The 14,814-nt window shown below is 44.6% G+C and overlaps 1 protein-coding gene across 11 annotated transcripts in view; it reads right to left on the bottom strand.

The window, feature by feature from the left end:
• SOX5 (SRY-box transcription factor 5) overlaps window positions 1–14,814 on the bottom strand; it is a 783,587-nt gene that overhangs the window by 126,044 nt on the left and 642,729 nt on the right. For 8 of the 11 annotated variants that reach the window (XM_081209974.1, XM_081209972.1, XM_081209973.1 and 5 more), the window contains one exon: window positions 4,049–4,172. In XM_081209974.1, coding sequence (XP_081066100.1) covers window positions 4,049–4,172 — 124 coding nt within the window. Of the gene's footprint in view, window positions 1–78; window positions 355–4,048; window positions 4,173–14,814 lie in introns of those variants that run through there. The other 3 variants (XM_081209977.1, XM_081209971.1, XM_081209970.1) reach the window with 2 other exon arrangements.

Genomic DNA, 14,814 nt, shown 5'->3' on the forward strand with positions numbered 1-14,814 from the left:
GACCCAAACTACACTGATCAGTGTTGTTGCATATGGCGAATGCAGAAGTTGGTTTACTTTTACTCAGTTGTAACTTACTCTGGTGTCCTTGCAGATACATTGTAAGCTAGTGGTCTGCGTAGAAAATTTCTCCACTCCCTGGTTCCCTCAGATTTCTAATCAACTCTGAAAATGTGGTAGAATTCTCCTCAACACTTGACAAGGAAATATGTATGGCTGGCTTATCAAATGGTTACATATCCTTCCTGGAAAATTACCACTTGCTAAACAGCTGCCTGAGTGCATTCTCAGTAAACACCGTAGGAGCTGTTTATGAATTGCTGGCTGATGAACTGCATCAAAACTCAGTGCTGCACCAGGAACCAGCCTGAGTGAAATGTTTTGCACATTTGGCAATGCCGGGGAAAAAGGCCTCACCTTCTCATCCCTCCTTGCGTAGCCACTCACTTATTCCTGTGCGTTGCCCTCACTGCTTGCTTGACTATGTGATGTCATTCTGTTAACTGTACAATCCCTGATTGGGTGCGATTGGCTGCGTAACTAATCCAGCAAGCAGGAAGCAACAGCCAAGAGGGAAATTAGCAACAGCCAGGGAATACAGTATAGTGGAATTGAACAGGGTATGGTTTGAAGTGATGTATGGAAGTGAGAGCTGGACCATAAAGAAGGCTGATCGCCGAAGAATTGATGCTTTTGAATTATGGTGCTGGAGGAGACTCTTGAGAGTCCCATGGACTGCAAGAAGATCAAACCTATCCATTCTGAAGGAAATCAGCCCTGAGTGCTCACTGGAAGGACAGATCCTGAAGCTGAGGCGCCAATACTTTGGCCACCTCATGAGAAGAGAAGACTCCCTGGGAAAGATGGAGGGCACAAGGAGAAGGGGACGACAGAGGCCGAGATGGTTGGACAGTGTTCTCAAAGCTACCAGCATGAGTTTGACCAAACTACGGGAGGCAGTGGAAGACAGAAGTGCTTGGCGTGCTCTGGTCCATGGGGTCATGAAGAGTCGGACACGACTAAACGACTAAACAACAACAACAACAACAACATGGTTTGAAGGCGGCTGACATCCATTCCACCCTGGGCACCATGAAGGAAGGAAGATGGGATATAAATGTAAGAAAATAAATAAGCAAAACACTCTTCGCACAATGTTTTGTTTAAAAGCTCAATCCCCACTTCACTGACAAAGTGTGAGTTTGTCAGTGACACCCCCCCCCCCCCAAGATAAATAACCCAAGCTGGAGAATATTCATTGCAAATTCGTGTTGCTTTAATTGTGTCCCTAGGTGAAGGCTCCAGTTCTACCTATTTATATTTTGGAAGTTCGGGGAGGGGGGGATTCAACCTTGAAGATTAACACTTTGGAAAAGACTTATCACCGGCACAGTCCTTTTTTTGTTTTGTTTTTTTGCCTTGGAAATGAATTTCAACTGCTCCTTTAGCGAATACTGTGCTAACAAAAAGAAAACAATTGATGGATTCATGAGTTAGTCAATGATACACTGATGCGGACATAATAAAGCCAAACAGAAGGACCAAAGACAGAAGCTCCCAGAACAAGAGGGCTTCAGATAGCTAGATAGGAAGCTGATGTCAGAAGAGTTAGATAAGCGGAAATGAATGAAACCAGTTTTTATGAAATCCACGATGAAGATAAATCTCTTTGCTGAAATGAAGACTTTTCAGAGCTCTCCCCTTTCCCCCTCGTTCTAAAAAAAATAAAACAGCCAGTGCCATGATGACAGGAGCACACAAGTTTCTATATAAAATTGTCCAAATGCGTGCATATGCACACACAAACACACTCCATTGAAAGCAAAAGCCTTCAAGGATTAATCTGCTCCATTTTTTCAACCTTAGACTGCTATAAAGATACTCATGCTTTGTGTTAGCCCATAAATTGAGAGGCATATGCTACCCTTGATCTATGCACAGAACTCCTGTTGAGATTAATGGGACTTGCATGTTGTTTGGAAGTTGCTTGCAAAAAGGGCAAATTAAACCTCTTCATTAAATAGGGAACAGGCTGTTTTAGAAGGAAATCTTATTTCCCCTACAACAGTGTTAAGTCTCTCTCTCTCTCTCTCTCTCTTCCCCCACCCCTCAATCCCTCTTCTTCTTTCGGGGGGTTGGAGTGGAAAAGAGGCACTGCAAACAACGGCAGCTTTAGGCAATAAGAGACATATGTTTCAAAGGTATCTGATCTGTTTGTTTGGGTTTTATGCTCTCAAATGTCACTATCAAGAAAATTCCAGATGATTTTTTTAAAATTATATATATATATATATATATATATATATATATATATATATATATATATGGAAGGTATTTCATTTTTTAAAAAGTATCTGTATCTGCAAATCCTTCTTCCTACCTGCAGTGAAGGTGAAGAGAGATTTTTCTGTAGGACCCAAGTACAGGGCTGGGGTAGGAATGCAGTTTGATTCTCCTTTAAAGACAAATTAGGACTCTCCGTAACAATATGTGAACCGTAACCAAAGTTGCCCCTTGTTATTTGCACTTAATGTAATTTTGTGATGCAGTTCTCCAACCAAAATGTTTCTACAAAGATGTACATATCAGGGCAAAGTGTGCATAAAAGTGCATTGATCAGTGACCACATTTAATCAATAATAGTTTTTTATTGCATTGTAACATATAATTTACTTTTGTGTATAATTCTTAGGTATATTTCATGGCCATACGTTTCTGCTTGACTACAACCTCTGTTTGGTTTATTATTAATAGATTTGAATCTGTTCGTGAAAATAAGATAAAAATGCACTAAATTAAGGGAAATGGCATTATCAGATTGAGGGAGGCTCCAAACCAGCTTAATTGATCATCACTAACGATGCAGAGCAGATGTTGATTCTTAGGAAGACAGAGCTGCTCTAGCGTACCAGGTACTGTGAACCAGGAAATCCCTGGATCAAATCTCACTCTCACACAAGTCAGTGGCCTCAAGTAAGCTACTCACTCACCTTCAGTGATCCTAGCTCATGAGACAATCTCAGGGCTGTGGGTTCAAGCACCGTATTGGGCAAAAGATACCTGCACTGCAGGGGGTTGGACTAGATGACCCTCGCGGTCCCCTCCATCCCCATTTACTCCCTCTAATAGCAAACCAAGCTCAGAAGAACCTGAAATTTTGTAGGAGGAGGAAAATGAAGAGGCAAAAAAAATAAAGGCGGGTGGATGAGAAGTAATTGTGCATGGTGGCCAATGGTATGTTGAGTTTGTGGGACAGGGACCTGTGTGTTAAAAAGCAATGGAGTATCCTGGAAAGGGGCATAATTTACTGCACTTGGCATGGATTTGGAATGTTTTGCACTGAACTGGAGACCTGTGCAACAGCAATCTGTGCAACAGTCCTGTAAGATAGGCTGCTATTCATACTGAATACAGTGGTACCTCTGGTTACTTACTTAATTTGTTCCGGAGGTCCGTTCTTAACCTGAAATTGTTCTTAACCTGAAGCACCACTTTAGCTAATGGAGCCTCTGGCTGCTGCCACATGATTTCTGTTCTCATCCTGAAGCAAAGTTCTTAACCCGAGGTACTATTTCTGGGTTAGCGGAGCCTGTAACCTAAAGCATATGTAACCTGAGGTACCACTGTACACCTTTGTCTTGCACTAATGCTCATTTAAGGCAGGTCTGCATCTTCTGGCCCCGCCCACAACCTCATTTGAGGTCCCATTCGCAAAGAAGCTTTGTACACATGGATTCATCTCAACATGCATAGGCTCTGAGCATACACCTGGGGAAAAAATGGAGGGTACAGATCATGTACCAGGGGAGTCTGAGTTTGTTCGGGTGTCTCCACGCAGAGCCCCGTGCAGACAGGATCTTGAATACATGGAGACTGAGGTGAGGTCCCTGCGTGAAATTCTGAACTGGCAATTGAGCCAGAAGCTTCCTGGTTCAGAAGACACATTTTTGGCCATCATGCTACAACATCTCTTGCTCAGCCTCATTAAAACATTAATCCTCTGCTTGCACCCCAGCGAGCGGGGGGGGGGGGAGTTGACTAGACTTACTGCAGCCTGCCTTGTAGCTGAAACCAGGAGGAAGGAGGAATCCCTGCTGTGCTGCTGCTGCTAGAGTCCGCTGGTCTGGAGGGAATACTGGAATCATTAATGGCGGCAGCTGACCTTGGACCTGCTGAACAGGAGAAGGAAAATCAAACCAAAAATCGGGGCTTCTCCTTAATGGTAAATTAGCAACAGGACAGTGGTGGCATTTGCAACTGAAAAGATTGGCCTACAATGAATCCAGTCCAGAAGAGAGCAGTCTATGCACTGAATATTTATTATATTTCGCAAAATTTGTATACCACTTTATAATAATAATAAACAACCTCTAAGCAGTTTATGAAGGACAACCTAATGCATATCTTCAAAATGCAGACAAAAACAAACGTTAGAAACACATTAACACTGCATTTTAAAAGAGAAATAAAATCAGCCATCTTAATACATGTTGAAATTGCACACTTAGGATTGTTGATTTATAATTTTTTTTAGCTGCTGCAAAACCAATGCAGTTTTGCTGCCTGACTACTATTATTGGGAAGGGAGTTCCAAAGACTAGCCACTGCCACAATGAAGTACTGAGTTCTTGCAAATGTGGAATGAACACTTGTAAATAATAATAATAATACTACGGTAAATTTTTATTGCTCTGAATGTGCTAATTGGCTTACTAATACCAGGATGGCTGTGTAACAGAGACAACTTTCTGCATGTGAATGGGAACTATAAGGAAGGCAGGTAGCAGGGCCTGTACTTTTCTGCATTCCGGACCTCACAGATTACAATTCACTGCCCACTCCCTTCCATTAGATGAAATTTGAAGCTCTCAAACACTCACAAGATCTGGTTCAGAGGCTCATTTGCAGAGCTACAGGGTCATATGAAATGATGACCCACCACAAATGAAGACTACCAGCCAATTATACGTTGTCCTACTCCAACTTGGATGCCCCAGCTGGCAAAAAGTCTAGAGGTGGGGAAGATCTGCTGTCCGGTTGCTTCTGAAATAAGATGTTGCTTCCCCACATTTCTGAGTTGCTTGGAAGTACGCCACTGCCCCCCTGAGCCATCAAACACTCCCCCACATCTCTGGCCATGGCAATACTCAAGCAGAAAACCACTGCATGGAACTGAGGTCTCTCTCTCTCTCTCTTTCTTTCCCTTCTCCAGTGTCTGGTGTATTGCTATGAAGAAGACAGGACCTCCGCTGGCCTCTAGGAAATGTAGCTGGTTGCGTAGAATATCAATGACCAGGAGATCATGGGACTTATATCCCCAAATTAGTCTGAGGCATGTCTTTCGATTGGCGTTAATGAAGGTCCACATTCAGGTGGAACTTATTTATTAGGAAATAAATAAGAAATGCATTCTCCAGAGGGGCAAACAATGTTTGTCTGTTGCAGAGAACGTCTTAAGGGCTATCACATTTATTATGGCATGATAAACCCTTTTGGAGTACTGTTCAGTTCTTCAGATGCATGAAATTTTATCCTGAGTTAGAGGTATACAACACTAGCATCACAAAGATCTGTATGTGGTGTCTTCCTGAAACAAAATCTCTCTCTCTCTCTCTCTCTCTCTCTCTCTCTCTCTCTCTCACACACACACACACACACACACACACACACACACACACACACAAATGTAGGATTGGGCAAATCTGACAATAACAGGTTCTATTAGTTTTCCATTTCCCCCATCTTAAATGTAGTTCTCCAGATTCCCAAATTACTTTGCGATTAAAAAAAAGTCTTCATGAAAATTTTCCTGCCTCTTAGTGCAAATTTCAGCTAATATAGACATTTTGTTGCCTAACATACACATTTTGGAAATGCAGTTTCCTCTAATATAATGCATTTTGCAAGTTATTTGCACTAACTTACGCTTTTTACACCACTAGAATGTGCATTGTTGGTAGCATTATGAGGCTGAAGAACAGTCTTGCAAAATTTGGAGAAGGGCAAATTTTGAACCATGACTGCATTTTCATGTACGCTATTGTTCCAGAAAGTACAAACTAGGCCCACCTTTAAATGTGAACTGAACCAAATTTCTCCCCCATCCCTAATCTTACATTATCTAAGTAAAAAATGGGTTAAGTCCAGTCGCAGACAATTCTGGGGTTGCAGCGCTCATCCCGCTTTACAGGTCGAGGGAGCCGGTGTTTGTCCGCAGACAGTTTTTCCGGATCATGTGGCCAGATTGACTAAACTGCTTCTGGTGCAACGGAACACTGAAACCAGAGGAGTGCACGGAAGCGCCGTTCACCTTCCCGCCAGAGCGGTACCTATTAATCTACTTGCACTTTGGAGTGTGCTTTCGAACTGCTAGGTTGGCAGGAGCTGGGACTGAGCAACGGAAGCTCACCCCGTTGCGGGGACTCGAATCACCGACCTTCTGATCGGCAAGCCCAAGGCTCAGTGGTTTAGACCACAGTGCCACCCGCATCCCTACTATCTAAGTAGTGAACCTTTATTAACGAGTTCAGCTGAGCATGCAAGTCCCCCCCCCCCGCCTTGAGAATGGCTGAAGGCTCGCTGAAGGTTTTGGTATCTGGGGGCATCGGTAAACAATCCACGCAGACCAATGAATCAGTGGCTTCTGGACCACCAAGGCACAATCTTACTACGATCACATGTGGAGTGACTCCACTGAAGCCCAAAGTGCCTCGCTCACCTGCCACAGCACTGCACAATTATAAACACAACCCTGACATGAAAGCAGTAGAGGCTGGTGGGGTGGCACAGACAGGGATGAAATCCTGAGCTGGCTCCCAACACTGGGCATTACTGTCAGTTCCCGAGAGGGCAAAGAGGAACTCAGTGCAGTACAGATTCCTGCTGCTGCACCAGCACCCTGCTGCCTTGCATCCCTCCCCTCTGCAACTAACAGTGACATTTTGCACTGGAAAGCCAGGTCAGCAATGCCACCCCCCACCTCTCTGCTGGCTCCTCACGACACAGGAAGATAGGGGATAGCTTAGTTGGTAGAGCATGAGACTCTTATTAATCTCAGGGTTGTGGGTTCACGCCCCATGTTCGACCAAGGTTCCTACTTTGCAGGGGGTTGAAATAGATGACCCTGGTGGTCCCTTCCAGATCCACAATTCTATGATTCAATTGCCATTTACTCCCTTCTAATAGTGAACCGAGAGGGTGAGCACAGGGGAACCCAAAAAGTTTGCATAAATACAGAAGTGCCTTTAGGGAAGAAAATGAAGAGGGGAAAAAATGGAGTTGGAAGAGGCCTAACCATGCTTAGTGGTCTAGTGGGATGTTGAGTTTATGGTACTGGGACCTGTGTGTTGGAAAGTAATGGAGTATCCTGGGAAAGGGCATGGCTGGCTGGTTGACTGGCAACACTACAATTCTACATGGAAGCATTGTTTGGTGCATAGGGCACACTTTGGGAAGCTGAAGCAAGCATCCTCCTCCTCAGGAGTTTGGGGCAGCGACAATGTGCAACTACCGCAGAACACTTGCTGGTCGCAGACTGCACTGCACTGCACTGCACTGGGTCTCACACAGAGAAGTGCACTGTTTTGTTTCCCATGCACCAAGAAAGGAAGATTCCACCACTAATTCCTAACTCAAGCGACTTCTCCTTTTCCACTGGTGCCTCTGTTGTTATTCTAATTCAGCTAACAAACAACGCACACGCCCCACAATTTATTATTATTTTTAACGCCCTGGAATAATCCCATCCCTGCCTTGAATCAATATTTCGTTTTTCTTTTTAAAAATCACAAAGAAACTCCATTCTCCTTTTAGAAACAAAAATGAACAGCCGAGTGGAATTTTCGCATTGCATTCTTCGGCAGAGAGCCATGGAACTTAAAAAAAAAAAAAAGGTTCCAAGGATGAAAGTGACTTTGCCAAGCAAAGAAGCTTCAAAACAGAACTCAAAACACTAATAGAGAGACAGATGGTTCCACTGAAGGCTTTGCTGCCAAAAAAAAAAAAAAAACCCTACAAAAAAAGAGAAAAAAACCCAGAGTGATGTTATTGAAGCCGACTGGAAAGTTCTCTGATGACTGCAAATACTCTTGTCCCATTTCAAGTGTTAACTCTGCCTCCAGGGCTAATATAAACTAAAGCAACACACACACACACATGCAGACACACACACACACACACACACACACACACACACACACACAATCTCATGCACAGCCTCTGCCAAGCCCACAAGGTAACACAAGTCAGCACTCGATTTCAAGTGACTTCTGGATACGCTAACAAACGCACTGTACTCATGTGTCCCTGTTTGGGAAGGAAGCCATTAGAAAAACAAGGTTTTTTATTTTATAAAAAATAAATAAAGGCACCATCACGTTTTCTCATACAGAATTTCCACCTCCTGGTACAAATGCAAAAAAGAAGAAGGGGGGGGGAGGGTTTGAAAAAAATAAATAAATTAAAAGCCTCCTGGCTTCAGATGACAAAACTTAGCTGAGTAATGGAGGTAAGGAAAGCAGAAAGGTGAGGATGGGTTGCGTAGAGACCGAAATAACTCAGTCAAAACAATGTAATTTTTGTTCCAATCTGGAATGTAGGGCGAGGGAGAAAGAGAGTTTTAATACCTGTGCTCCATTTCCTTTCTAAAGTAAATAAGTGCCCAGGTAATTTTATTTTTATCAAAATATTACAGGAGGATGAAATGTGAACTGAATGCAGAAGCCGGCTGATTTTGTCCTAAATGCTGTATTTATTTTTTTCGCAGGGGAGGAGGTAGAGCTTTCAGCCGGGTTTGTTTACTTGTTGCTAGGTTACAGATGTGGAAAACGACAAACGCAAAAAACCTAGATCCCCCCTTTTTAGCTAAAACAACATATTTTTCAGATATGTTTATATAGAATTATGTATACACCCAATTCCTTTTCTCCCCCCCCCCTCACCTCTCAAACAGATCTACTGACTTGTGGACTGACTTGGGGATCCTAGATTTAAGAGTTTCTTTAGGACCACTAAGAACTTCCAATCAGAGATAGATGCAAATCTTGGCATATATGCGGCCACTCCTTAAAAAGCCCAGCTTGGACCCAATGGAGTGTAGCACTCACTGGAGAATTGCCAATACCCTATTCTGGGGGAAGGGGATGACAATGGTGGAGGAGAGGGTGGCTAATCTGAATGAAACAGATTAGCTGGATCCACCTCAGTCTGGGTTGAGACCTGGCTAGTGGATCAGCCTTGGTCACCCTGAAGGATGACCAGTATTGAGTAGGAGTGTGACCCTCTTACAATTACGCAAACTCTTAGTGGCTCCTGGGTCAACTGTGGTATGGGTACTGAAGGCAAAAACTACACTTTCATTCCTACCTACATGGTTCAGCCCAAAGAGCAGAATTGGTGGATAGTTAAAGGTAAAGGTAAAGGGACCCCTGACCATTAGGTCCAGTCGTGGACGACTCTGGGGTTGCAGTGCTCATCTCGCTTTATTGGCCGAGGGAGCCGGCGTACAGCTTCTGGGTCATGTGCCCAGCATGACTAAACTGCTTCTGGCGAACCAGAGCAGTGCATGGAAATGCCGTTTACCTTCCCGCCAGAGTGGTGCCTATTTATCTACTTGCACTTTGACGTGCTTTCGAACTGCTAGGTTGGCAGCAGCTGGGACTGAGCAACAGGAGCTCACCCCGTCGTGGGGATTCAAACCGCTGACCTTCTGATCAGCAAGTCCTAGGCTCTGTGGTTTAACCCACAGCGCCACCCACGGTGGATAGTTACTCCCTGGTAATTATCTACCTGGTTCCACCAGGTGCTATTTTGTCTCCTAACAACCAAACAACCATCCACTGGGAAGAGTCATCAGGTGTCTTGGAGGGCAGTTCCATTGTTATGCTGATGACACACAGCTCTACTTCTCCATAACATTTGAACAGGGAGAGGCAGTGGAAGCCCGGGGCAAGTGTCTTAATGCAGAGGTGGACTGGATGAGGGCCAATAAATTGAGTCTGAATCCTTGGTGTGCATGCAGCTGACTCTCATAACAAGAGACCTGCTGGATCAGGTCAATATCTCACCTAGTCCAGCATCCTGTTCTCACAAGTGGCCAACCAGATGCTTGTGGGAAGCCTGCAAACTGAACATGAGCATAACAGCACTCTGCTCACCTACAGCTGGTATTCAGAGGCATCAGTGGAAGTAGCACACTGAAATTTTTGGATAAGATCCCCACAGAAGCCATTTGAGTTTCAGTCTTTGCCCATCACGTCACGTGTTATTTCACCAGCCCCAGACTCGTGTCAGGTAATCCAGGGTTCATGAGAAGCAAATACAATAGACTCCCTCAAAAGCTGATGGACTCTCCTTCCTTGGAGGTTTTTAAGTAGAGGTTGGATGGCCATCTGTCAAGGATGCTCTAGTTGAGATTCCTGCATTGCAGGGGGTCAGATTTGATGACCCCTGGAGATACCTTCCAGCTCTACACTTCTGCGATTCTATGACACACACAATACAGCTAGAGTTGCAAGCAGAATTAGTATTTCCCGATTATTGGTGAATGAATGCAAAAGCCATTTACCTAGACCAGGCACACCCAACAGGTAGACCGTGATCTACCGGTAGATTACTGGACATTTGCGGTAGATCATGGGTAGATCACTGCCACCCCCCCCCAGAAGCTCAACAACTTTGGCTTCCCTTAAAAAAAGCTCATCATTTTTGCCCTTCACTCCCCCAAAATGGGGCTTTCCTCCTCCCTAAAAAACCTCTTCAACTTTGACCTGAACCCCCCAAAATGGGCCCTCTTCCTCCCTAAAAAAAGCTCTTCAACTTTGACCTGAAACCCCCCCCAAATGGGCCCTCTTCCTCCCTAAAAAAGCTCTTCAACTTTTACCTGAACCCCCCAAAAAGGGGTAGGTCACTGCCAGTTTTTAACTCTGTGAGTAGATCACAGTCTCTTGGGAGTTGGCCACCCTTGATCTAGACCTATTTGTCCCTCCCTAGTGGTTAAAAGTTGCAACAGACACAGGTGGACTCTTGATGGTGCCCCCCCCCCCCGAGGGAGAACAGGTCTCAGCAAATTCCCAATCATTCTAAACCCTAATGATGGAAAGGGTCTAGTGGTGGACGGTGCCCCTTGGGGTGGGAAGAGTAGAAGGCTGATAGACCAACATTGGGTGGAGCTAATGGAGCAGGAGTCAATGACAGGTGGAGCCCATTATTTCTAGCTAAGTTCCCATCTTCCACTCTACTGAGTTCTGCAAGGGCAACACTGAGACTAAGGAGGAGGCAGCTGACACCCCCGGATGGGTTGCAAATAAGAAGGCAGACAAGCAGGGGCTGGCTGAGAGCACTGGGAGGACAATGACCCATTTGCCCTAATGGAGAAGTCTACTGAAAGGGTCTTTTGCTCTAAAAGATGAACACAGCTCTGCCGCGCAGTTTAATATAACACAGAGACGGATAGGAGGAATTTGCTCCCAAATGTGTAGCTATTAATACTACGGAAGAATTCCTCTGAAACGTTTCTTCGGAAGTGGAGGTGGGAGAAAAATCTGTGATCGTTTCATTAATAACTGATGTTCCCGCACAGCGTATGATGGAACATACAGCTTCCAGATGCTTGTTTAATGCAGCGACTGATAAGCTGCGGGCTTTGCGGAGCACCGCGGTGGTAAGAGAGTCAATGAAACATTTGTCAGGGAAAGGAAAACAGGTGTGAGATTGCTCGATGGTGGGCGCTTTCTGCTTTTCAACGGAGAATGTGCCGGATAATTTCCCGAGCTGGAAAGGCCGCCTAATGCTCTGTGGAACATTGTTTCGGTTCTTAAAGATGCCGGGAAGATTTTGGCATTGATGTGATAAATACATTATTTACAACGGGGGGCTGCTGAAAGATCAGAATGCTCATCCACATCTCTGGGGAGAAATAAAAATAATGCTTTTTTATGTTTAAAGTGGCACACTGCCTCCTATTGCATTCCCAAATATGGGAATCCCTACTGGAATTGAAGGTTGGTTTAACCTCTTCCTCTATAAGCAAGTGGCTTCCATTGAGTTCTATGTGGGGCTGTCTCTAAAAGCTTCCTGGAAACTTTAATACAAAAGGCAGCTGCCAAGTTCCTCCATCGGACCAGCTACATCAGTGATGGCCAAACTTGGCCCTCCAGCTGTTTTGGGACTACAGTTCCCACCATCCCTGACCACTGGTCCTGTTAGCTAGGGATGATGGGAGTTGTAGTCCCAAAACAGCTGGAGGGCCAAGTTTGGCTATCACTGAGCTACATGGATTACTTCCCACAGTTCTTAAAACAAGTAAACTGACTGCCAATCCTTTATAGGGAAGGCCCATAGCTCAGTGGTAGAACATATGATCTGCATTCGGAAGATCGCAGGCTCAACTCCTGGCATTAGGGCATGTCATTTTAGAGGGTGAAACTTGGTTTTTGCATATTTCTTAAGTGAGGGGTTTTAAAAATATGTCTTTGGGTGTGAGGAATTCAAACCTAGATTTATTTTAGTGATTAGACAACTCTTAGCTTGGCAAGTCTACTTTTAATGGAGAAGCACATGAATTGCTTTCGGAAAACCAAAGAATTTTCATTCTACCTTCTAGAAACGCCAGGTAATGCTAAATAAACAAATAATACACAGTGTAACAGCAAGTACTTGGCAATCATTTTTTAGTGATTTCTATGACTACAAGGCATCTGTTTTTGAAAACTGAAGTTAGCAAGTTTTTGTGTGCGTGTGTATGCAAGTGGTTAGCCTTGCCTAGGGCACAAAATAGCCGGGCACCAACATTGGCTCAATGAAGGAAGCAGGGGTCTTGCAGCAGCTCTTAGCATCCTTAACACACTACCCTTCCAAGGATTCCTTGGGAGAAGCAATGACTATTTCAGGTGGAGTCTAACCAATTAAATAGGCACGCCTCGCGAAACCTAAATCTGAATCGAATGTATTTGCGTGCCAAAGCCCCGTGACCCGCAGTTCCCTAGTGATTAATAAACACATGGACACGAGTATTTTGGTTTATGGGTTCAAATAGGCCACAGCTTTATTGGTTACAGATGTGAGCGGTTTGGCTTAGGCATTGGGTGAAGCCAGGCTATATCTGAACTCCTGCCCATCTGCAGGGAGTCCATAAGGATAAGCCACCAATAGGGGGAGCCCTATGATTTAGGGGCACCCGAGGGTTTCCCATTGGGGTCATGGCATGGCCCTAGCCCATGTCCTAGGCTCCACACCCCTGGATCCCTTTAACAGGATACCCTTAATGAGATCCGGCAAAAGGGCAAGAGAGGAGAGCCCCTCCAGCTGTGCCACGGTTAAATTTCCCACAGCCACGCTCCCTACTGGTGCTGATTGGCCAGCGAGGCCTCGCTGGGCATAGCCCCACCCAGTGCTGGTGACCGGCCTGGATGGGACGAGGGGGGCGTCTACACCCCACCCTCACGCCAGATCACTGCAGGGGCCCAGATGCCTGGCTGCAGCACCACCCACTGAAAAAGGCGAGCAGACTTCTTTTCTACAGAAAACGCCCCCTCCTCAAATTTAACCCACGAGTTTTGCATGGCAGTTCTTTTCCCCACCTGCACATCAGCTCATCAGACTGATTTCATTGATACTGACAGCAGAGTCAACTTAGTGATTCAAACTTTACCCTGCAAATTATCATTTCATGTTCATAGCTTTTTGCCTATCATTTATCTTTCAGCTGATCCCCCCCATATGTTGTTTTAAGTAACAAGTCTTATTCTTTATTTCCAGTCTATAACATTATAAGATCCTTTGGAAAGAATCCTAATATTGTTGTTCTGTTGTTGTTCTTGTTGCATTATCATTATTATTATTTTAAAATGTTTTCCTTTTCTTCCAGTATCTTTTCTCTCCCCCCCCCCCCCCATTTTCTTGACAAGTAGTTATAGCAGTGTTTGCTTTAATTAACGTGTAGGCGGGTGGGCAAGAATGAGAGGTTATCTAATAGTACGCAGTGGGCAGCAATTCAATGTTAGCACTGTTTTTGCATGATGTATTGGCACAAACACAAAGAAAAGTCTAAGTCAAGTCATTTCACTTTAAGTGATATCCATCCATCTATCAAGAAAAACACACTCAACTAACTTTATCTTGGAGGCAGAGCAGATTTTAATCTTTTATGAAACATCGGCGCTTGAGTTCTGTAGTTGGGTTAGGAGCCAAAGAACCAGCTCTGTGTTTCCAAGTGGGATTTGGGTTTTTCAAAGAGCATACACCAGCATCACCAGTGCAGCAAAGCAAACTAATTTCAAAGTCCAGGGTCTCTGGAAAGCAGGTTTGGGTATGGCACAGAAAGTTGACGTTCAAAGGAAGACATGCCAAAAACAAGTGCACCATGCACCATGCACACTCACACACATAAATCCTTTGCTGTGCTGAGTGTAGTTCACGAGATTCCTGCCTTGATCTCTCGTTGGGCTTCAAGGTTGGCACACACAGAAGATCTGCCACCCCAGGGCTGTTTCAGCAAATCTCTGTGGTGGCTCTCTGTATTGGAAAGCTCTTCTCAGTTTCTGACTATGCTGGCTGTTTAAACATCTTCAGACCTAAGATCTTCTTTTAATTTCAACCCACAACTTATGATCATTTGCCTGAGAAGGTCCCAGATGGATCAATCCAAAAGTCTATCTCTTCCAGCAACCCATTTCTCATGGCAGGCAACCAAAGTTTGAGAACCATTGGTGGACCATAGACCACCTTTTAGAAACCCCTGCTCTGCACTCACCTTTTTCACCCTGAAGGCCACATTCATGCATGAGCAAACTTCCAAGGGCCACATGGCAGTGGTCA

Source organism: Podarcis bocagei (genome assembly GCF_964188305.1).
Source record: "Podarcis bocagei genome assembly, chromosome: 10".
Lineage (NCBI taxonomy): Eukaryota > Metazoa > Chordata > Lepidosauria > Squamata > Lacertidae > Podarcis > Podarcis bocagei.